The 25,731-nt window shown below is 36.1% G+C and overlaps 2 protein-coding genes across 4 annotated transcripts in view; one reads left to right on the plus strand and one right to left on the minus strand.

Annotated features, from left to right (window-relative positions):
* Positions 1-25,731, minus strand: part of PSMD1 (proteasome 26S subunit, non-ATPase 1) — a 98,639-nt gene that overhangs the window by 34,762 nt on the left and 38,146 nt on the right. The gene's annotated exons all lie outside the window — the stretch shown is intronic.
* HTR2B (5-hydroxytryptamine receptor 2B) lies at positions 6,152-25,176 on the plus strand. 2 transcript variants are annotated; one of them, XM_037063551.1, is made up of 4 exons: positions 6,152-6,357; positions 7,641-7,883; positions 17,755-17,955; positions 24,107-25,176. In XM_037063551.1, exons 1-4 carry the CDS (start codon positions 6,168-6,170, stop codon positions 24,994-24,996), a joined length of 1,524 nt encoding a protein of 507 aa, XP_036919446.1. In that variant the 5' UTR covers positions 6,152-6,167; the 3' UTR covers positions 24,997-25,176. The 2 variants fall into 2 exon arrangements, with proteins under 2 accessions (XP_036919446.1, XP_036919447.1); XM_037063552.1 differs by having other exon boundaries at positions 6,277-6,357; positions 7,275-7,883.

Here is a 25,731-nt window from a genome sequence, read left to right on the forward strand (position 1 = left end):
AAATAAGCATTTAAATGACTAATCCCTAATCATCAATAAAAGCTCATCTCTATATCACCATAAACATATTTAGAAAAATAAATGTCTATAAATGGTTAAGTCATAGGAACAATAGTGGATTTTGTTTATTGGGTGGGGAGAGGTAGAAAGCAAAAAATCTAATACCTGACAAATCATTTTATTAGCACAGATGTGTTACACGAGTTAGTTTTTTCAAATACATATTACATTTTGATATGATTAATTTAAAAGTACATTTACTCAGATAATTACAAGTGTGCTTGCTGGATTTGTTTTCAACAATGGAGCTACATACTGTGGAAATTAAGGCACCTTTTCCTGTTCTCTTTTATATTTTGGTTAGTTTATTAAAAATAAAGTGAATACTGCCGTGGCTGGTGTGGCTCAGTGGAATGAGTAACAGCCAGCCTGCAAATCACAGGGTTGTTGGTTCCATCCCCAGGCTAGGGCCCAGGCCTGGGTTGCATGCCAGGATCCCAGAAGGGCCGTGTGAGACACAACTGCACATTGATGTTTCTCTCCCTCTCTTACCCTACCTAAACACAAATCCATAAAATCTTTTTTTAAAAAGTGAATACCATTAGAGGTTAAAAGGTGGGGATATACTTTTTAAAATTGTTTTTATCACAATGTAAAAGAGATGTGTAAAATATCCATTATGAGGAAAATAAGAGAAGAAAAGAGTTTCCCAAACATACTTTTGTTCCAGGAAACAAACTCTATATCCTAAGCTACACTTATCTGTAGTTTTTTTTTTTTTTTTTTACTTTATCAGTTCAGTTTAGTATTTATTGAATATTTACTACATATAAAATGCCACAAGAAAAACAAAATCACATAGGTTCTGCCCTGAACTTTACAAATTTTGTCCTACCTTCAATATTTCTTCTTAAAAAATATTATCTTACTGGACTTTAGTAAAAAACAAAAAATTAGTATCGTTTTGGAGAAGCTTTTGGTATATGGATAAACATTAATTTCTTTCTGTCAGATAAAATGGGGGGAGGGAACATCTCAAAGAGAAATTTAGATTCATAAGATTTGTACAAAGAAATTGCTACTTCACCATAAAAAAACATGGCTCTTAAAAATCTCTGATAGGCCCTGGCTGGTAGCTCAGTTGGATAGAGCATCGTCCCAATATGCCTAGGCTGTGAGTTCAATCCCTGGTCAGGACACATATAAGAATCAACTAATGGGACTTCCGCCAAGATGGAGGCATAGGTGGAAACACTGTGCCTTCTCCCACAACCAAGTTTGAATATAACAAAGGTTTGGAGAAACAAAGACACAACCAAAGGACAGAAAATTGAATTATACGGAAGTCCGACTATATCTAACCGTTCAACGGGGACGGTAAGAGGGGCGGAGCCAGCAGTGAGCAGGGTCGGGCAGGGCAGGGCCCCCGACCCAGACGCGCAGGCAGACAGGAACCAGTTGGGGTGCGGGGCAGACCATGGGCGCATATTCGCGCACAGTGAGACAGACCACGTAAGCCCCAGGGGGCGAGGGCTGACGGCGGTGGCACACTCTCGTGCAGTGGGACGAAACGCGTGGGCCCGGTGATGGCAGCAACTGCGGCACCAGTGAGGGCCGTGGCGGCAGGCGGCGGACAGGACGCCATAGTCCCTCTTTGACCCCGCCCCCACATACAGCGTCACAACCCAGCGACTTAGTTGCCCTGTTCTAGTGAACACTTTAGGGCTCTGATCCTGCTATGGAACAGGCACAAACAACCCGAAAGATGGAGCAAGAAGAACTTAAAGTCCCAGAGCCAATAACTCTAAGCGACCGAGAAATTGCCAGCCTCTCAGAAGCACAATTCAGGACACTATTTATCAGGATGCACACAGAACTGGTAGATTATAGTCACAAATTAGAGGAACAAAGTCACAAATTAGAGGAACATATGAAGGCTAAACTAATTGAAATGAAGGGAGATGCACAGGAAACCAATAGTGATGGAAAGGAAACGGGGACACAAATCAAGGGAGTGGACCAGAAGGAAGAACAAAACATCCAACCAGAAAGGAATGAAGAAATGAGAATTCAAAAAAATGAGGAGAGGCTTAGGAACCTCCAGGACATCTTTAAATGTTCCAACATCCGAATTATAGGGGTACCAGAAGGGGGAAAGAAACAGCCACGAGTGGAACACTTATTTGAACAAATAATAAAGGAGAACTTCCCCAGTCTGGCAAAGGAAATAGACTTCTAGGAAATCCAGGAAGCTCAGAGAGTCCCAAAGAAGTTGGACCCAAGAAGGAACACACCAAGGCACATCATAATTACATTAGCCAAGACCAAAATGAAGGAGAGAATCCTAGAAGCAGCAAGGGATAAGGGGACAGTCACCTACAAAGGAGTACCCATCAGACTGTCAGCGGATTTTTCAAAAGAGACCTTACAGGCAAGAAGGGGCTGGAAAGAAGTATTCCAAGTCATGAAATCCAAAGACCTACAGCCAAGATTGCTCTATCCAGCAAAACTTTCACTTAGAATGGAAGGACAGATAAAGTGCTTCTCAGATAAGGTCAAGTTCAAGGAGTTCATCATCACCAAGCCCTTATTATATGAAATGCTAAAGGGACTTATATAAGAGATGATGAAAAATATGAACAGTGAAAGGACAGCAAACACACAGTTATTAACAACCACATCTAAAACAAAAGCAAACCAAGAGGACAGCTAGATCAGGAGTGGAACCATAGAAATGAAGAACACATGGAGGGTTAGAAACAGGGGGGTGGGAGGGGGAGAAGGCACAGAAAATAGCATAGACGGTAGGCAGAAAATAGATAGGGGGGAGGGCGAGAATAGTGGGTGAAATATAGAATCCAAAGAACGTGAGACAGGTGGTTATAAACTAAGCGGGGGGAGAATGGTGGGGGAGGGAGGGTGCAGGTGGAGGGGATTGAAGGGGGGGAATAGAACAACTGTAATGGTATAATCAATAAAATATAAAAAAAAATATGAACAGTGAAAGGACAGCAAACTCACAGTTATTAACAACCATACCTAAAACAAAAAAGCAAACTAAGTGGACACCTAAAACAGGAATGGAGCCATGGAAATGGAGATCACATGGAAGGTTAGCAACAGGGGAGTGAGAGGAGGAGAGGAGGGGAGAAAGTACAGGGAATAAGTAGCATAAATGGCGGGGAGAAAATAGGCAGGGAGAGGGCAAGAGTAGTGTGGGAAATGTAGAAACTAAAGAACTTACGACACATGGACTTGAACTAAAGGGGGAGAATGTGGGTGGGAGGGGGTGTGCAGGGGGGAATGGGACAACTGTAATGGCATAATAAATAAAATATATTAAACAAATAAATAAGAGATGATTTCACTCATCAGTAGAGACTGACTGGAGTCTAAAAAGAACAGACTAAATTTATAACAGCTATTCTTGTAATTTTAGCTCTCTCACTGATCTTGTCAAAGAGAATGTACAAGAAAGGAATTTAAAAAAAGAAAACAAAAAAAATTTGAGGGCACTGTAGGTGCTGCTGAAGTGAGCTAGTCTTAGCTCTACCATGTTTGTACCAATACTTATCAATATACTGGTTTGTATCCCCACTAGAATATGAAGTACATAAGGGTAGAAAATGTTTATTTTGTTCATCACTTTATCTCTACAAGTAAATGGAACTCAACAAATACATGGCATGAATATGAATACGCAATGGACAAAATCTACATATTGTTAAAAATTCCTTAATAGTTGGTAATTGACAGATATTATGACTGAGAGGTAAAAAAATGTCCATGGCTGACATTTAATTTGTTCTCCTAGGTCCATTAAAGACATTAGGCTGCCTTTTAAGTCAAAATTAGAATTTGTTCAATAAATTTAAAAGATATCAGGGATAAAATTCAGTATTTTATTTTCAATTAAAAAAAGATTTTATTTATTTTTAGAGAGGGGGAAGGGAGGGACAATGAGAGGGAAAGAAACATCAACCAGTTGCCTCTTGCATACCCTCAAACAAGGACTTGGCCTGCAACCCAGGCATGTGCCCTGATTGGGAATTGAACCAGCGACCTTTAGGTTTGTGGGACAATGCCCAACCCACTAAGCCACATCAATCAGGGCAAAATTCAATATTTTAGAAAAAATGCACCAATTAGATTTTTTAGTTATAGTCAAACTGCAGTCTGATTCTCACCTTTAAGCTACTTTAATTAGTATTTGGAATTCTTGGTAAATGAGAAACTCTATACAAATGAAGTTTTCATGTATTTGAAATGACACTCTACCTCTAAGAATCATACTTTTATATCATTTTGGAAGAAAATCTTTTTAAAAATGCATGTCACATATTCCTGGCACCCAAAACAGAACTGAATAAAGATTTAATCTTTTCTTAAAAAATGTGAGAGTCACCACTATGATATCAATTATTATATCACACAGAGTTGTGGAAAACTGTTATATGTGAGCTATAAGTCTATCCTAAGTAGACCTACACATCTATATTTTCTAATTCCTGTTTCTTCAGTTGATCCTGTTTGTTATCATCAAAGTGCTTGTCCAATTTTTAATTTGTTACTCTACTTTGGAGTATGCAGAGAAATGTGTGTGTTAAAAACTATCTCAAGAGTGAATTTATCAGTGAACATTCTTTTGTACTGTTTAGTCTTACCACCGTGTGCAAATGTTATTTTCATTAAAGAGGGGAAGAGACAGTTTTTGTGAGTCGTGTGTGTAGAGCATAAAGATCTGAATTAGGGACTTACAAGCTGCCTTCTATCTAATACGAATGAGGTTTTACAGCACAATTTACTTATTTGCCAACTGAGTTTTTGTCTACCTTTTATTTATTTTTTAGCTTTCTTTCTGATTCTCAGCTATGCCTCTAATAACTCAAGGTTGCCACACACGTAGTTGTTCTAACTAGTTATGTTCCTTAGCCATTTAACTTAAAAGCTAAAAATAATCCAAGTACCAATTTTAAGTACTTTAAGATTTTTTTTAAAAGTGGGTGAATGTGGGTGAGAAAGGTTAGTATTGACAAAGTACTAGAATAATAATAACGGTTAGCATTCTTACAAAGAATATTTTTAAAATCTTATCTATAAACACAAACCAATGAAGGTTTTTCATACAAGTCTTTTCATCGACTATAATAGAGCTGCTATTTGTTCTGCAAACCCCTATCTTCCTGCATAAGCACAGATGCCAAATTGTGATTTCATAATAAAGCAGTATTTTAAAATATTTTCATATTCCTAAAGAAAAATTCTGGCACATTAAATTCATCTGACTGTTCTTGGGTATTATTTTGTTTTTACACTAAACTCATAGCAAATATTTTTGATAAACTATTCAATTTTGAGTTTTAAGAAACAGCAGATATTGAGTAAAATTTCAAGTGCTCAGTAGAACTAAAATGAACTAAGTATTTTCCAATAACTTTCACACAAGCTAAGAAATATAAATTTGAAACAGGAAAAAGCATACAAATGCTACCTCTGATCTAGAAGTAATTAAATAATTTTAAAATACAAGTGGTCCATGATGACCTTTTAAAAAAGAAACTGAAAATCCTGAAGTTCTAGTATAAGCTAGTATTGCAGTTTAGAGAAAACTTCGATAACATAGCTGTTAAGATTTTTATACCCATTTTCTGAAATAAAACAGAAATATGTTTTTATTACATTATTGTATACTTTCCCCAATATATGTGGGGGAAAAACTACCAATGAACCAACTCTCAAATTCAGAGACTGTTTAAAAATAAGCAACGAGAAAGTTTTTGCTAAAACCTACGTATACATGTAGAATCCAGACCTTTCTGTGCTCTTCTATATAAGGCTGCAACCAGAGCAAATTATGTTCTTCAGCAAAGGCATAAAAAGCTGGTAAGAATCTTGTTTCACTGCTCGAAATCAGAACTCTTGAACCCGTTGTATGTATCACAGGGCAGACTCTTCACAGACTGAAAGCTGTAGGATCTCTAGACTGTATCTTATTTTTACTCAAATGGGGAAAACAGCCCAGGGTTAATCTGAAACAAGACTATCTTAAGCTAAAACAACATAGTTTATTACAACTCCCCAAATATTAAAGAGCTCCTAATATAACTTGAATTAGGGTCATGAACTGCTTCAACATATTTCACTTGTGTTTTTATGAATTATAATGAATGCTGCTACTCTTGAAAAATGAGCATAGCAAAGGGGAAATAACCTCCTTGGCACGCTTACAGCTACACATTAGTTTCATTATTTTCGAGTGCCAGTGCTGGAGGCTCAGCCTAAGTCAGTGCAAGGAGGATTTCAGTCTCAGCAGCAAGAGAGTCTATGGAGCAGATAAGGGAAACGGACAAATAACAGGTGAGTACTTATCAAATAAATACAGAGTTAATCCACCTTTCCCTTCAAAAATTTTGCTCTCATAGCTTTCTTTTCTATCTGGTAGTTTAAAAACCAAACTGAAAAATTTACCAATGTTAAAGGGGAAATTTTTAATATGGAATCTGTAGATTTTGTGAATAAACAGTATATAATCTTCCTTTTAGCTTCCCTTCCTTTCCAGGGAAACTAAATAATAAACAGTATATAATCTTCCTCTTAGCTTCCCCTCCTTTTCAGGGAAACTAAATAATAAACAAACAAAAAAACTGGTTCAAATGTGGCATAAAATGATTAATTTGGAAAATATCTGTTGTGGAAACATGCTTTCTTTGAAAGATAAAATTACTAAAAACAATTACTTGGACGTAGTAATACCTATTATTTTGTTTTTCTTCTTTCAAACTACAGGAATCCTAACATGCTTTATGCAAATAGCATTTATATCACTATTAAGACATACCTGGTCGGGAAAAAACCCCCAGCTACAAATAAAAATTCCTAGATGGTAAATCACTTATTTAGATTTCAGGTGGGCTGAGAGTGTTTCTAGTCGTGTGGCTAGTGTGCACCAAAAAGTTCAGTTCAGAAGTACTTAATGCTTTGTTTGATGTTTCTATTCTGTACCTGTTGTAAAGTAAAGGTAACAAGTAGCTTTTTATTATAACCACTGAAATACCAGGAACATGTTTGTGGGAACTGGCTGCACTGTTACAAATGCACAAGACCTACTGAGAAGGGAGAGGCTACTAAAATCAAGTATTCTAATTGTTTTTTGAAAATAAATAAAATAATGCAATCCACATGTTTTGTATCTGGGGGAACTCTTTGACATTCAAATTTGAACATGATTCTACCACTACAAAAAAAAACACAACTAATTATTTTTCTCCCCACAGCTATTGGTTTCTTTCACTAAGCCTTCTGAAATCTGAACTTCTGTAGAAAATACTAAACACTTGGGCCTTACCTACAGACATGGACAGATGCATTTATGTTCTCATGTTAGAGAACTTGAAATTGTTCTTAAAGGAAGAAGTCAACTTCAGCTTCGAGTATTTGGCATGGGTACAATGCCTTAAAAAAGCAGATGACCAGCTTAGCTACTGACCATGCTGACCATTGTCTGGAATTGGATCAAATCACAGAAAACCAGTGAATGGCTTTCTTTTACGGAACATCTGAAAAGAGCACAATTCCTGAGCACATTTTGCAGAGCCCATTTGATCACCTAATCTCTTCTAACTGGTCTGGATTACACACAGAATCGATACCAGAGGAAATGAAACAGATTGGCGAGGACCAGGGAAACAAACCACGCTGGGCAGCTCTTCTGATACTCATGGTGATAATACCCACAATTGGTGGAAACATCCTTGTTATCCTGGCTGTTTCACTGGAGAAAAAGCTGCAGTATGCCACCAATTATTTTCTAATGTCCCTGGCAGTCGCTGATTTGCTGGTTGGATTGTTTGTGATGCCAATTGCCCTACTGACAATAATGTTTGGTAAGTATTTCACTTTGTTCCTGCCATCAAATCACAAAACTGTAATATACTACTAGAGAAATGAATACTTATTTAATCTTTCAAGATGGATGTGGATTATTTAAACATACAGTGAGTAAACAGTTCATTTTTCATCATTTCCCATGGTAGGAAAAGCAGAAAATAATTTCTTAGAAACAATTCTACTCCCTCCTTAGTCATCTAATAAAATAATTTCAAAAGTCATCCAAATTAGCAATATTCATAGATTCTGTATACATTACTAAAAAATTATAGTGAAGAACAGATACATACTTCAACTTTCCCATTATTATTTTTTGATATTTTTAAAATTTAATTATTGTTCAAGTACAGTTTTCTTTCTTTTACTCCCATCCCAGCCTGCCCCCTTCAACTTTCCCATTATTAATACTTTTTTTTCCCTTGACAAAGTAGTAGCTAGGACACTTCTGTAACAATTATGTACTGGGTTAATTATTAATGATAAGGTTTTTGAATCACAAAGTTTCAATTTAAATCACTAAACCCCAACTTAAAATTAGAATTATTCTAATAATTTTCGTATCTATGGTTTGTGAACTTTAGACTTAAAACACAATTCTTACACAGGTGTCATGTTAAGAAAAATTATGTTTTGTTGCTGAGGGAAATGGTTTGGCTCAGAGTCCCAACAGATGAGCCATGTATTTAATTTTTATAATGTCTGGCCACCCATGTCCTTGATGTACATAAGCGAAATAAGATCTCTAGGTTATTAGAATAAGCGACCGATACCTGAGTTATTATAGTAAAAAATGTAGTTTGATACTGAAATCTTAGTTTGTATAATAAAAAGGATAATATTAAAATGATGTAAGTAGTTTTTGATTGACATATATCATTTTTAGTTATAAAATTTGAGTAAACACAATTCTGCTGATGAATTATGAGGACTTCTAAGAACCAGCATTAAGAGGATATTTAACTTACTCAATGTTTGGCATAAACTGATTGCATTCATTAAATGCTTAAGAAAAATGATTATCTTTAGGAGAATAGGGCTTCTTGAAATTATGTTGATATGGTGAAGATAAAATTATTTCAGGCTGCCTGGCAGGGTGCCCTGTTTGTCGTAGCACTGTCCCGTACACCAAAAAGGTTTTGGGTTCAATTCCAGTTTTGATGCCCTGTTGAGGCGAGTATGAGAGACAACCGATCAATGTTTCTCTCTCTCTCTCTCTCTCCCAAATCAATAAATATATCCTTAGGTGATGATTAAAAAAGAAAATTTCAGGTTACAGAAGCAAAGTTTATTTAACCACAATGCATATTAGGTGAAGAAAAACTGCCACTCAAACTAACATATTCATGTTGAAATGTTGGATTTTTATAAGTATAGAAAGGTACCTAAAATTGAGTGCTTGACCTCTCAAATACAACCGAATGGTGATGGGCTGACTCCTTCCAGTCTAAGCCACCATGTACCCAGGCTTTAAACTCTGTGGCAGAGCAAGCAGTGTATAAGGTTCTACCTTGAACAGATTCCCTAATCATTCATACTGTCTTTCCAGCTATCTCCCTCCTTTTATACATTTATAATCTCTTGAATAATCTAGAGCTACTTGCAACCATGAAAAATAAAGAAATCTTATTTAAAGGAGAACCTAAACAATCTTAATTCTCTAAAGCTTAAAATAAATATAGTAAATGAGGATTATGTAAAGACATTTATGCATATTTAGTAAAGACTGTACAGGTACTAAAGTCAAGCTTTTATCCCCACATACACAATAGGAACTTAATGTGTGAAATCATACTCCTTAGGCTGTGCTTTGCTAGGCATATGGAAAGTGTTAAAATGCTACCATAAAATTTAATTGATGCTACGTTAAATCAGTGATTGAGTGAGTTACACAGAAGTGAATTTTAACTTTAAAATCCATGAGTCCATAAATATCAAACATACACTATATGTAACATACTGTGATAGATAATTATGAATTATCAGCTAAATAGTTAAGGGATACGAAAAAGTGAAGAAATCTCCATTGTATTAAAAGTGACAAACAAAACACAGAAACAGATAAGAGAAATAATTCCATGTATTCCACAGGAAAATAGTAAGTATCTAGCAGCTGAGAACTAAATTTATATTAAAGTTTTGGGGCCCAAGATATTCTTAGCAATAAAGGTTAGCAGGAAACCCAACATACTTAAACATATGTGGAACTTCTTTCTATTTTTGTCCTAAGTAATATATGTATTTCTAATCAAATTACAATTCTAAATATTAATTTTAAATTACAAAATAAAATATTTCACAGCCCCAAACACTTTTACTATCAGTAATTAAGCTGTATACCAGGGTTATAGAGTTTTAAAAAATAAACTAACCTGGGAACCTGACCATTATTTAAAACATTATTGCATTCATTCATTATTAAAAATATTGTATTTCTATAAGAAAGTATATTTAAAAATGCATGCTGCCCTCTAAAAAGCTTCATAAGAACGCACTAATAAATTGGGAATTGCATATATTATAAATAAGGACCTGACTTCAAATACCAAGATTTTTTGACAGCCTTTCACAGCTTAACAAATAGGCAGACTTTCCAAAATGATGCATTTATAAGAATTTCTATCTTTAAAGGGCAGGAACAGACGTTTCATGTATTTTCTCTCATTACAGAGATAATCCTCACAATTTCTGACATCTGTACAAGCAAAATTATCTCTAGTTCTATAAACACAAAAATTTAACTACCACTATAAGTGATGAGTGATTTCAGTTATCTCAGAGAAATTCAATTCAAGTAACATTGAAACTTTACATTAGCTAATATTCTAATAAGATTAAGTTAAAAAAAGGAGAGCACTGAATTTTAAAAAGTGGCTCTTATGCTGAAGAATATTTTATCCCACCAATAACTTACATATTTATATAATATCTGCTTAAATGGTTTGAATTTTTATTTGACCAAGAGTATGACTCCAGGCATAACATGGTCTTTTGAGTAAGTTGTGCTCTGTCAACTTTTGTTACTTCTCCCTCTCTGGGAGTACTGGACCTAACCTTCCCCATACAATTCTAGTTTTTTACAGTCTTGCCTATAATTCCTAAAGGCCACAATTACAAATTAGTAGCTTATGTTTAAGTCTTAACAATGCCTGCATCAGAAATAATTGAGTAGGACACAGGAAAATAGAACATCCTATGCCAATATAAAAAAATAGGATGTTCACAGTTTAAGAATTTCTCTCAATTTTTCCTTTCCACATTAAATACACTGAACTATAGAGAGAGAATATACATCATTTGGCCATCCACTGGTCATTATTGGCTTATTTATATCTTAAATTTTAATCTATGTCTCATGATCTGTAAGTTGAAACACTATTTGTGGTACAGTTGAAAGAGGGTGTATAAAATGGCTAAAGGAGGGGGGTTTAAAGCAAGACACCAGGCTTTGAATCCTGGCTTCCTGTGTGGGCTAACGAGTCATTTAACATGTCAGAGTTCAATCACTTTGTCTGTGATGTGGGTATGCTAAACCTTATATTGCAGGTACCCTGTGAAATTGTCAAGTAGGGCCAGAACATTACAGGCACTAATAATAGGAAAATATTGTATTAAGACAGTATGCAAAAGGGCTTATATACTTAAATATGTGATTTAGTTTATATGAGCATCTGAACAGAGATGAAACAGATGTCTAGTAGTAAAATTTAAAAAAAGAACCAGTTATTCATTTATGCAATGAAATGCTGCTGCACCCAATTCTTAAATGAGGGAGCAAAGCAATTAAATGCACTTCTTTTTGGAAAGTGGAAATTTTAAAGACCAAGAATAAATTTTCATGAATGTTAAATCACTTGAAACATTTAAAGCGCTATCACGTCAGATATCTACCCCAGAGTATCTCATGTGCTCAAATGTAGCGGAAAAACAACAAACACAAAACAGGAACTTCATAATAAAACTTAAAGCACTTACGTATGTCTCTCTTTTCTGTAAAAGCAGAAACATAAAAATTTCTGAGATTAAAAAAATGTATACTTGAAAATTATGTCCTTTTTGGACATCAGGACTACTTATGATCTGACCTGCTCCAATCTGTTCATGACTTTTGACCTCTATGAATTTCACAGGTACAGCCCTCGAAGAATAGCTTTAAAAAGTCTTTTAAACCCTCAAAAGGGAATTATCCTATGCCCCAGATTTATAGATTAATGTAAATTACTTTCTAAACTAATGACATAACTGTCCAAATGAAAAACTAACTCAAAGGGTAAGCAAGATTCAGATAAAATGAGTTAAATCTCATCAAGAAACGGTTTTGGTTTCCTGTTAAAAATCAGTTTCTGGTTAAAAAAAAATCAGGTTTTAATACCAGTTACAAAGCAAAAAACCAACCAACCAACCAAACAAACAAAAACAGGCATGCCGATGCGCATAAATTATTTATGTTTCTTTGGCATTTATAAAACTAGTTAAATTCAACTTTAAAAGTAAAAGTTGTGTTTTTACAGCAATTAAAAGTTGAACAGTTAAACATGTTCTCATACCCTTTTTTTGAAGCAGTTTTAAGTTCAATTGGACAAACATACTGATTTATATTGATGATATGGCTTATCGTTTCTAAGTAGGCGTGTTTTAATGGCTGGGCCAGTTGGCTACTTCTGTCAAACAATAATAGTACATTTACTGAGTACTTTCTCTATGGCAGACATTGTTTCAAACACTTTACATGTATCATTGCATTTAATTCTCAAAGCAACCCTATAAAGACAATATCGCCATTTTACAAGAAAGGACATTAAATAAACAAATAAATAAATAGCAGAGACATGATTTGAACACAGGTGAACCGACTCTAGGATTCGCACTTAATCTCTATCACTCTTTCTCAAATAATGAGAAATTATTTCAACAACAACAAAAAAAACGTCATGTTTGGCAAATAGCCAACATTTGTATTTTAAATAACTCTAACAGGAGGGTCATAGAATTTTCTCTAGGGACAAAGGCAGAACCCAGTATTTTTTTAAAAGTTGCATTTCATACTAAGTGATACAGAATTCTGTAACTGAGTCTGAACCAGTACAAGTATGAATTTTTGAGATCACCGCCAGACCACTCTTCTGAGAAAGATATTAGACCTAGGTCCATGCATGTGCTGTTGCTGAACCTTGCTCATTTGGGAGACAAATAGAAACTTATGTAACTGAATGGCAATTCTACCACTCTTCTGGCATGGGTACATTTAAAGCATATGAGTCTTCATTTTAAACAACAAAACACTTGTGCTACTAACATTTTAAAAAAAAATCTTCACAGAAATTTATTTGAGCCAAAGAAAGGATACACCTGGAAGCAAGACCTCAATAGGGTGAGAGAAATGCTTCCTATATTACTAGTATTTTACTTTCTTTTTAGAAATATTTATTTATTTATTTTAAAATAATCTACTATTTTTTAAAAGATTTTATTTATTTATCTTTAGAGGGCAAGGGAAGGAGAGAGGGAGAGAAACATCAATGTATGGTTGCCTTTCGTGCATCCCCTGCTAGGGATTGGCCTGCAGGGAACTGGCCTGCAACCCAGGCATGTGCCCTGACTGGGAATTGAACTGGGATCGTCTGATTCGCAGGCCCCGCGCTCAATCCACTGAGCTACACCAGCCAGGGCCTATGTTACTAATATTTTAGATAAATAATGAACTATCTATAATCCAAGACTCATCTAAGACTTGTTTTACTTCTAAAATTATCAATTTGTAACTATTTCAGGCACCCATAGAAATGCCATTATTCAAACCTTATTGAAATTAAATTCTTTGAGTTTAATTTGGAAGTGGGTGGGGGAAAGAGGTGAAAAATGTAATTTTTTCCCAGGGAAAATTTGTGTGCTTTCTTTCTGTAGCACAACAAATGCTATATAATTTAAATGTTTTCCCTTTTGTCTTAAGTTTTTATGAAAAAGTGAAATTTAGAGCTCCAAAATAGCAGTAATGTAGTTCAAGTATCTAATAACTTACTTTCCACAGACTGACTCTCAGATATACGTTTCTTTCTTTTTACGTAACTCTGTTCCATTTTAAATAATAAGTTCTTATGGAAATAAGCTGGGCATAATACATTACAACAAATAAATGATACTATAAATCTCTAAAACAAATTAAAACTCCTAAAAAAGCAAAGTTTTGGAATAGTTAACCTATCTTAACATACCAAGCGCATCTTCAGTTATTCTGAATAGTACGAAATCTTTCTTGAGTCCATGAAATTAACAGTAACTAAAAAGATACTTTCAGAATGAAAGTATCTGGATTAGAAAAAGTCCCTTTATGAACTTAAAGTGTCTGAAACTATTTTTATGATTTGTATAAATTCTTAGATTACCTCAATTTATTTAGGCAATTAGGTATGCCTTTTTCTTTTTGCTTTGTATAAAACATTTCTATTAATTTAATGCAGTCATCTGTTCCTTTTATGTCAGTTTTATAAAAAGTCTATTCACTAGTATTTTATGAAGATTGGAATCATAAACTTAATTCTAATGATTCATTTCTCTTAATCCTAAACCTTAGTCTCTTTCTTTTTTAAAGAAAATTCTCTACCATGCCTCTAGTATTTCTACTGTTATCAATAGGAAAGCACTGACTCAACAAAAATCTAGTTATCTTAATAGATTTTAATACCCACTTCCTGTTCCAAAATTGGAGTCATAAAATAAATTCATTCTGATGGAAAATAAGGCTAATAAGGCTTCATAGGCTTCATTACACCAGCACAAAAGAGCTTTCCCTCTTAGCCCATGATTAGGAATATGTGGGTCAGACAGACTATAATTCCAGAGACATGTACACTTTATATGAGAGTTCTGGTGTGGCTTCCTGCTCATGGTTACTAGATTTATGACGAAAAATTTCCAGACCTTAATTAAAAAAATATAATCCATAACTAGAACAGCTAAATAGGCAAGTTTACAGAGAGAACACGCATGTAAAGAAAGGAAGCCTAAGATATAACATTAATTATCTGCCTTTTACAATCCTAATTATGATCAGTATCTCTGGATATAGCTCTAGAGTTGAGAGTATTTTTCTATATCCTACCCAGTCCTAAGTCTAGAACTTCAGGACAGTTCAGAATACAGCTTCACTTTAAGTTTCCACGGCAAAACTCTCAATCATAAGCAGACCACTGGTTTGCTTAAGTTCAGGTCAAACGTTGCCACCTCTGACTGTCCAAAGTCCTTTCCCACTAATAGAAAATCTGAGTATGACAGCTAAAAGGGAGAAACTTTAATTGATTAGATTCTTTCTACACACAGATTTCTCTGACATTTCTTTACTTTGAGAAATTTCCCAAAAGTTCCTTTCTGAGGCATTCTGAGTGGCTGTCCTAATATCAAGCCAGTCACAACTGTTCCCAGAAAGTCTTCTAAAGCAGTGTTTCTCAAACATTAATCTGCATATAAATCACCCAGGCGTCTAGTTCAACTGCAGTCTGATTCAGCAGTCTGAGATGAGGCCCAAGAACCTGCAGCACTGACTAGTTCCCAGGTCATGCCAATCCTTGCTGATCTGAACAGCGCACTTTGAACAGCAAGGTTCGAAAGGATATTTTCAAGTTTTACGAATAAATGTTTCCTCTTCTATTTAAAGGCTTAACCTGTACCTAAATTTATTCATCTGCAAATCAGTGATATAATCTCTAAGATCCCTTCCAGCTCAGGGACTGTATACTTTATTACCTCCATCTGTTATTCCCACCCCCAACTAAGTGAAGTAGGAATAATATGATTATAGTAATTTACTGAAAAGTAGGAATTACTCCTTCTACCTGATGCTTTAATCCTTTCTAAAGCTGCTGAAAAATGAACCAAGTACCAAGCAATAATCTATCCTTCTAAACAAAAATTTGGTGATTTTGTTATTGTTTCTAAGAAAAAATAAATTTTAATATTCCTATTAAGAATGCCACGTACCAACTCTGGAAGCAGAAGGAAACAGAAAGTGGATCTGTGAGCCTTGCCACCATTTTTGTGAAGTATCTAGATATTTTTCACTGAAATCCTATTCGATTCTTAAAAAACTATATTCAAGTCTCTAAAACTTATTTTTCTAAATTATGGTCTCTCTTTATTTGGTCTAGGATGCTAACCTCTAACCCTAGGCTCCTTGAATTTAAAAGTTTACAATAGAAGGTGTCTGCTGGTGCTCTGAAATCCTGAGATGTTATCTTGGTCCCCTGTCAGTTATCCCAATCACTTTATGCCTGTCAAAGTTAGATACACTTGCAAAAACCAGAAAAAGTAAAGTAGTTTATATTTTGTCAGTGGATCTATGACAAACTATAAAAAGGATTTAGATAATCTCATACATGTGACATTTATTCTATACTGGAGTAATAGCAATTTCCAAAGTTTCTCTGTGAGTGTGTGTTTCGGTAAAACGGATTCTAAATGAAACATTCCAGGGAAAAACCTAAAATAAATTTTAGTTTTGAAACAACGAAACTGTCTGTAGTGGGGCCCTAACTAGTGTGGTCCAGTTTGGTTGGGTGGCACCCTGCAAAGTGCACGGTTGCTGGTTTGGTTCCTGGTCCGGGCACATGCTTGGGTTGCAGGTTCAGTCCCTGGTCAGGGTGCATATAAGAGGCAGCCTATTGATGTTCTCTCTCTCTCTACCCCCTTCTCTAAATTAAATAAATAAAATCTAATTTTAATAAACCTGCATGTAGTGGGTATATGTATAATACATAGTTATCAAATCCCTATTATGTGTGGACATTTGTCTAACTAAATTTATTGGAAAGCTTTGTAGAATATTCAGTATCATATCCAAAAATTTAAATTTAAAAAAAGTTAATGTTTCTAAAATGCTTAAGACCGTATGAGGAATACAGGAAATGCTTTCTTTTAAAAAGAGTTTGTTAAATAAATTAAGTACTATGCCTCATCCTGAAATTTTCTTTTTCAACCAAAAATTTGTACCACTTATTATCTCCAGAGCTTGAAGTAAGTGATGGGGTATGGAAGGATAACAATCTTTTTTTCCTTGGGATAACCTAAGGCCATTCCTTTCAAGAATTCTATTCAAGAACTATTTCTGGCAAAAAGAAAACAAGTGATTTCACTCAATTATTTCACCAAATGAGAGTTTGCTATTAACAGGGTTCATGCAGCTAGTTATTGCTAGAAGTGAGCCCAAATCCCAGACCTCGCTGAGAATGTCATTCTAATACTCTTTTTGGCACATTATACTGCTTCCTCCCTATAGTAGAAGGTTTTCTTCTTGTATAATAGCAGCTTAAAAATAAATTTTATTTGAATAGCAAGGTTAAGTTCCAGATGCAACATTGTGCAAATTAAATTTCAAAAAAACTTATTAATTTGAGAGAGAGAGGGGAAGGAGAGCAGAGAGAGAAAACAAGCACTGGTCTACTATTCTACTTACTTGCGCCTTCATTGGTTGACTCTTCTATGTGACCTGACTGGAGACAGACCCCCCCTCACCCTTGGTATATTGGGATGACACCCTAACAACTGAGCAACCCAGCTAGGGTGAACACTGTGTAAATTTTTAAAAGATCCTCCAAAAGAATAGACAAAACAGCAATGGTCAAAATAATGCTAAATTATTGATTTAGAAATGGGTTATAATTATAGAAACAAAAAATGTATTTAGAAAGTACCATCTACAGAATACATTTAATACTATTGATTCCATTATATGAAGGTAAACATCTCGTGGAATTTAAGTCATCAAATTTCAGATAACTAACAAAAAGGTTAAAAAATGCGTAGCATTTTAAAGAAAAACTACAGACTGAAGGGTGCCATTTTGCCGAAGAAATGTTGTTTTGTGTTTCTTTTTTTCAGAGGCTATGTGGCCCCTCCCACTTGTTCTGTGCCCTGCCTGGCTATTTCTTGATGTTCTTTTTTCTACTGCATCCATTATGCATCTCTGTGCCATTTCAGTGGATCGCTATATAGCCATCAAAAAGCCAATCCAGGCCAATCAATACAACTCACGAGCTACAGCATTCATCAAGATTACAGTGGTGTGGTTAATTTCCATAGGTATGTGGGGAATGTCAGGGTGTGGGTGGCGAACACAGCCTTTGGCTCCATTTGACCAGGAGAGTTACAGCTTAGTAAGCCATGAAGCTCAGCACGAGAAGCCAGGGCAGCCTACTGACACATCAACACAAGCTCCTACACCTCTTCATACAGCTTCTTAACCATACAATCAGCAAAAAGTGTGAAAAAGCAGAGAAGTTCATGTTCTCAGAAAAAAAATCTTCATATTTACTGAGTCATCTTCCTGCTTTGATTTTGACATGTAGGAAAGGTAAGACTAAAACCAGTTTTCACATCTGGTAATATATCATTAAGGTCTTGGTAGCATACAGAATACCAAGATAATACTAAAACAACAACCGTGAAAAGCATCTTAAATCACAACTAAGAAAGTAAGTAGGAAAAAAGAAAAAAATAATCTGAGCATTTTGTATATAGGTATCAAAGGTCATATATTCCCCTTGGAAGGAAATATGTATATGTACTAAAGGCAGTAATATCCTGCTTAAGTGTTTTAAATATGTTTAATTAGAAGCTTTAAGAGAAGAGATATAAATAATGTTTGGAAATGATTTATAGAAAGACATATTTCCTCTAAATGGTTCTATGCCTTTGTGCCCATATTTAATGTGCAAAGATAGCTACTATAAAATGTTATCTTAGCATAAATAACTCAAACCTCTTACAACTTAATATCAGAAAAACAGATTCACAATTACTATGATCATTCATAGTCTGATAAGAAGATTCACTTCTTCAAGGTGTGAAACACTGAAAGAATAAAAAGAAACGCCCTGGCTCGTGTAGCTCAGTGGATTGAGTGCAGGCCTGTGAACTACACAATCGAGGTTCAATTCCCACTCGGGGCACATGCCTGGGTTGCAGGCAAGGTCCCAGCAGGGGAACCACAAGAGGCAACCATAAATTGATATTCTCTCTCTCTCTCCTTCCCTTCCCCTCTAAAGATAAATAAATAAAATCTTTTAAAAAAAGAAAAGAAAAATCAGGAGGGATCTAGAATGCTAAAAGGAAAACAAGAAAAAGATATGGTGTCTCTCTAATCAGAACAGGAAGGAACAATAGGGCAAAAAAGCAAGACAGTGAAATTAACCTTTTGTTCCTGAAATAATGATTTCGGGGCCAAACCTCTTGAAAAGTCTGGAGGTAAAAGTAGGGAGTTTTACTACTCTGGCTTGGGAAGAAAGTAGGTTCAAGGAAAAATCTATTCAGAATGGAGAGATTTACAAATTGTGAGAAAAGGCTAGTTTGGGGGGCAGAGGCTAGCTGACAAAGGGGCTCTCTCCAAAAGAGAAGCTAGACAAACAGCATAGGAGATTAATGGGTGACAATTACCGAAATTTAAAATGAAGAGGAGGAAATCTAAAGTAGTTCATGTCAAATGGCACACAACTTTTTGGTAAGTTCACTGAAATGGGGAAGAGGAAAAGAGAAACAGGGTGAAGTGTGTGTTGTGGGGATAGAGTGGGGAGAATGGGCAAAGGTAGGAAGACAAGAGGAGAAATGGATTCTTAAGATTAAAACATCTGGGACTTCCGTCAAGATGGAGGTGTAGGTGGAAACACTGTGCCTTCTCCCACAACCAAGTTTGAATACAACAAAGGTGTAGTAAACAAAGACACAGCCAAAGAACAGAAAACTGAACTATACGGAAGTCCGACAACAACAAACCATTCAACCGGGACAGGTAAGAGGGGTGGAGCCAGCAGTGGAGCTGGATCGGGCAGGAAGGATCCCCCGACCAAGGTGACCCAGGTGACCCAGGCGTGCAGGAAGCCAGGGTAGCATTGCGGACCCATTGAGGGTGCGGGGCAGGCTGAGCACGGTCACACATTCGTGAGCAGATAAACCAGCAGAGGTGTGAGCAGTTAGATGGACCCCCGCAGGCCCCAGCAGCGAACCCAGTGGGGGTACGGGACAGGCTGACTGAGGTTGCATGTTCTCACACGAAGATAAACCAGCAAAGGAGTGAGCAGTGAGACGGACCTCGCAGGCCCGGGTGGTGGGAGGAGGCAGATAGGACTGCCAGTGATTTCCTTTGCCCCCGCCGCCACATACAGCGTCACAATCGAGCAATTGAGTTGCTCCGCCCTGGTGAACACCTAGGGCTCTGCTCCTCATACGCTCCTCATACGTAACAGGCGCATACAGACCAAAACATTATGGCTCAAGAAGAACTCAAAGCCCCAGAGCCAATAACTCTAAGCGTCCGAGAAATAGCGAACCTCTCAGATGCACAGTTCAAAACACTGGTGATCAGGATGCTCACAGAACTGGTTGATTATATTTACAAATTAGAGGAACATATGAAGGCTAAACTAATTGAAATGAAGGGAAATGCACAGGAAACCAATAGTGATGGAAAGGAAACTGGGACTCAAATCAAGGGAGTGGACCAGAAGGAAGAACGAAACATCCAACCAGAAAAGAATAAAGAAACAAGAGTTCAAAAAAATGAGGAGAGGCTTAGGAACCTCCAGGACATCTTTAAATGTTCCAACATCCGAATTATAGGGGTACCAGAAGGGGAATAGAAACAGCCACGAGTGGAAAACATATTTGAACAAATAATAAAGGAGAACTTCCCCAGTCTGGCAAAAGAAATAGACTTCCAGGAAATCCAGGAAGTTCAGAGAGTCCCAAAGAAGTTGGACCCAAGAAGGAACACACCAAGGCACATCATAATTATATTAGCCAAGACCAAAATGAAGGAGAGAATCCTAGAAGCAGCAAGAGATAAGGGGACAGTCACCTACAAAGGAGTTCCCATCAGACTGTCAGTGGATTTCTCAAAAGAGACCTTACAGGCAAGAAGGGGCTGGAAAGAAGTATTCCAAGTCATGAAATCCAAAGACCTACAGCCAAGATTGCTTTATCCAGCAAAGTTTTCATTTAGAATTGAAGGACAGATAAAGTGCTTCTCAGATAAGGTCAAATTCAAGGAGTTCATCATCACCAAGCCCTTATTATATGAAATGTTAAAGGGACTTATCTAAGAAAAAGAAGATGAAAAATATGAACAGTGAAAGGACAGCAAACTCCAGTTATAAACAACCACACCTAAAGCAAAAGCAAACCAAAAGATCAGTTAGATCAGGAGCGAAACCATAGAAATGAAGAACACATGGAGGGTTAGCAACAGGGAAGTGGGAAGAGGAGAAGGGGGGAGAAGGTACAGAAAATAGGATAGACAGTAGGTAGAAAATAGGGGGGAGGGCAAAAATAGTAGGGGAAATATAGAATCTAATGAATTTGAGACTGGTGGTCATAAACTAAAGGGGGGGAATGGTGGGGGAGGGGGTGTGCAGGGTGGAGGAGAATGAAGGGGGAGAATAAAACAAGTGTAATGGTATAATCAATAAAATATATTTTTTTAAAAAGATTAAAACATCTGAAACCGGGAAATATGATTAAGCCAATATATAAAAAGCCTGTTGGTAGATACAGCACTGCAATTAAAGCTGGTTAACATGAATTTATAAACTGATCAAATTTTTATTGAGTACCTATGATGTGCTGGGCATTAAGACTACAAAAATGAGGAAGAAAAAGAATCTTTACACCCAAGGAAGAGGGATATATTAAGTAAATTAGACTAATACAAAGTTGTAAGTATGCAGGAATAAAAAAACAAAAGACTGCAGATTTATAGCTTTGGAAGGAATCTTATAAATCTACTCTTTCAAATCTACACGCTGAGGAAAAAACTGAGAGATGTGAAATGGTTGGCTTAAGGATTCTTACAGCTTCTTAGTACTAGTACCAGATCAATGCTCTTTTCATGTCATCACACTTTGTCTTATACAACCAATGACAATTTAGTAACTTAGTAAATAAAAAAGCAGATGACGGGTTTAGTTCAGTTTTTAAATTCGGCCAATCCAATGCTGAAAAGAGCTCCATTTCTTCTGGATTTATGGGTATCCTAGGTAACACTTGGGAACAATAAGTTATTTAAGGGAAAATAAGGTAAGGGTATAAAAAGTACCAGTACAAATGAAAATGTTACTGTTTTGACCATCCTGCTGTTGAGCAGGTAATGTGAGCCATATGAGGTTAATGGAATGTGAAAAAAGAGAAGGAAGGATGAACTAGAGATCAAGATAGTAGAAACAGAAGTTCCACAGTAATGAACAGTAGCAGGACAAAAAAGAAATAATCAGAATTCATAATTTTAGATAAGGGACACTTTTAAGTGAACTTGTGAATGGCTTCAGGAGTGCAAATAATAATAGAGTTGAGAAGTTCAAGAAAATAAAATTAAGGTGGTAGAAGGGTCATCAATGGTATGAAGTCATAGAAGATGATATCAATGGAACAGCAGAGAGGAAAACTAATGAGGAGCTATTGGGCAAATGAACAAATGTCCTGGAGATTGGTAGATAAATGGAGAATAGAGTGGTAAAAATTGATCAAAGAGATTTTAAAAGGGAAATATTTGGGGGGGAAGGAATAGAGGAATGATTACCTAGAAGTAAGAGGGTAGAGGAAGGGTCAGCAAACTTTTTCTGTAAAGGGCAACATACTAAATATTTTAAGCTTGCTGGCTTTTTCACAGCTATTCAACTGTATCACAACAAAAGTAGCCATAGAAATACATTAACCTTGAGTATGGTTATGTTCCAATAACATTTTATTTACAAAAACAGAAGGCAGGCCAGGTGTAGGCCTCAAGTTGTAGTTGGCTGACCCCCAGTGTAAGTGTACAGGACGCCCCTTCTGGGGGTTTTCCTGCGGAAAAGTGGGAAGAGCAGTGACTCCACTGGAAAGGGTTTGAGGAAAACATTCTTGTCAAGGGCTCTTTAGCTACCGTAAGAAGTCTGTATAGATAACAGAGTACTTTTAGATTCCTAAAACAACACACGGATTCTAGAGGTTTCTAAAGATTGAATTCAGACTTATTTTTAAATATCTCCTGTTTCAAAAGGAAAAGATTCAGCCTAACCCTTATATTACTTGTCTTCCTATTAAGTTACTTCATCAAGATCATATTTAAATATTTATTTTATGGTATTTAAAGTATTAGAAAATCAGCATGAGGAACATTACTTTCATACCTATTAAGGAACTCAATCCTGAAAATAAATTTCATGATTCATATACTCTTGAAGTTTTAAGTAGCATTAAAAAAAAAAACAACTCCTGGCCCTGGCTGGTGTAGCTCAGTGGATTGAGCATGGGCCTGTGAACCACACGATTGTAGTTCAATTCCCAGTCAGGGCACATGCCTGGGTTGCAGGCCAGTTCCCAGCAGGGGACTCATGAGAGGCAACCATACACTGATATTTCTCTCCTTCTCTCCTTCCCTTCCTCTTTAAAAGATAAATAAATAAAATCTTAAAAAAATAATAAAAATAATAAACATAAAAAAACAACTCCTTAGTTTTCTCTAAGTAAAAAATTAAGACATTCACAAACATCAAAAGATACCTATCTGTTAAATGAAACTGTAACATCAAATAGATATTGATTCAGAATTAGTATATCGCATAAACATACTGTGAAAATCTCTTAGATCAACAAACTACATTGGATATTAAGATAAATGCAGTTTCTCTTTTGAATTTCTTTTCCTTAAGGACAGCAAACTCCAGTTATCAACAACCACACCTAAAGCAAAAGCAAACCAAAAGATCGGTTAGATCAGGAGTGAAACCATAGAAATGAAGAACACATGGAGTGTTAGCAACAGGGAAGTGGGAAGAGGAGAAGGGGGGAGAAGGTACAGAAAATAGGATAGACAGTAGGTAGAAAATAGGGGGGAGGGCAAGAATAGTAGGGGAAATATAGACATTTATGTCTATAGATGAACAAACAAAAATAGATTATGAGAAATGGAGAATAAATAAAGACATTTATCTACTATTCCATGAACATATTATAGCTTTAGGGCAGCTTAAATTATAAACCTGAAATCACTAGCCAATCTCTTTTAAAACAGTAGGTTTGCTTACTTAGGTTCTACTTGTCAAATCTTCCACTGATTAAGTGCTTTGACAAATTCTGCATTGTGGATACCAGTAATTATAATACACTAGCCACAAAAAGTCACTAAAATCAACTCTGAAAGGACCTAATCTAAGAGTCAAAGATCATAAAAATAACTTAGTTTATCTTGTTTCCACTTTCTCAGGCATTGCCGTTCCAGTCCCTATTAAAGGGATAGAAACCGATTCGAGTAACCCAAATAACATCACTTGTGAACTGACAAAAGATCGTTTTGGCAATTTCATGCTCTTCGGCTCACTGGCTTCCTTCTTCACCCCTCTGGCGATCATGATTGTCACCTACTTTCTCACTATCCGTGCTTTACGGAAGAAAGCTTACTTCATCAGAAACAAGCCACCTCAACGCCTGACATGGCTGACTGTGTCCACAGTTTTCCAAAGGGATGAAACACCTTGCTCATCACCTGAAAAGGTGGCAATGCTAGGTGACTGTAACAAGGACAAAACTTTGCCCAACTTAAGTGATGACATACTTATGCGAAGAATGTCCACAGTTGGAAAAAAGTCACTACAGACCATTTCCAATGAACAGAGAGCCTCAAAGGTTCTAGGAATTGTGTTTTCCCTCTTTTTGCTTATGTGGTGCCCCTTTTTTATTACAAATATAACTTTAGTTTTATGCGATTCTTGCAACCAGACCACTCTCAAAATGCTCCTGGAGATATTTGTGTGGATAGGCTATGTTTCCTCAGGAGTGAATCCTTTAGTCTACACCCTGTTCAACAAGACATTTCGGGAGGCATTTGGCAGATTCATCACCTGCAATTACTGGGCCACAAAATCAGTAAACACTCTTAGAAAATGTTCCAGTAATATCTTCCAGAATCCAATGGTGGGGAACTCTAAGTTTTTCATAAAACATGGAACGCGGAATGGGATTAATCCTGCCATGTACCAGAGCCCACTGAGGCTCCGAAGTTCAACTATTCAGTCTTCTTCAATCATTCTACTAGATACACTTCTTCTCACTGAATATGAAGGTGACAAAACTGAAGAGCAAGTCAGTTATGTATAGAAGTGGCACAGTTTTCATCTAATATAATGATGAGTAGGACGATGAAGCAGATATAAATGCACCAAGAATTATATAAAGAACTTAAGTCATTTATCATACCATCTCTGTAAACTAAGAGTTATATATCAAAATTATCCAGTTGTCTTTATTTGGACACATTTACTTTACAAAAAAATTGGCTCTGACTGGTGTGGCTTAGTTGGTTTGGTATCATCTTGCAGAGCAAAAGGTTGCTGGTTCAATTCCTGGTCAGGGCACATACTTGGGTTGAGGGTTCGGTTCCTGGTCAGGGAGCACGCAAGAGGCAACCTACTGATGTTTCTCTTTCATTTCAATGTTTCTCTCCCTCTCTTTCTCCCACTCTCTCTAAAAATAAATAAAATCTTAAAAAAACCCATTTTGTACAGCTGCAAATTAAAATAATCTAGCACTCTGGTTAAATGTTAAGGTAGTCAAATGAAATAAAATTAAATAAATCAATAAACTCCAGGCTTAAAAAATAACGCCATCATAAAAATTTATTTAGTTCCTACTTTTATATGCAAAGCTGTCCTACAAAGGAAATAAAACAAAACAAACAAGCATTATCCTTAAAAGCATGAAGCATACCAACAGTGATAAAGGAACAAAGGACTAACAGTAAGTGCATAAAATAAAGATCACATCTGGAGTTAAGATTGCCATTTACAGACTTCCGACCAAGATGGAAGCGTAGGTGGAAACACTGTGCCTCCT

This window comes from Sturnira hondurensis, unplaced genomic scaffold, assembly GCF_014824575.4.
Source record: "Sturnira hondurensis isolate 20B ecotype Veracruz unplaced genomic scaffold, ASM1482457v3 Scaffold0014615, whole genome shotgun sequence".
NCBI lineage: Eukaryota > Metazoa > Chordata > Mammalia > Chiroptera > Phyllostomidae > Sturnira > Sturnira hondurensis.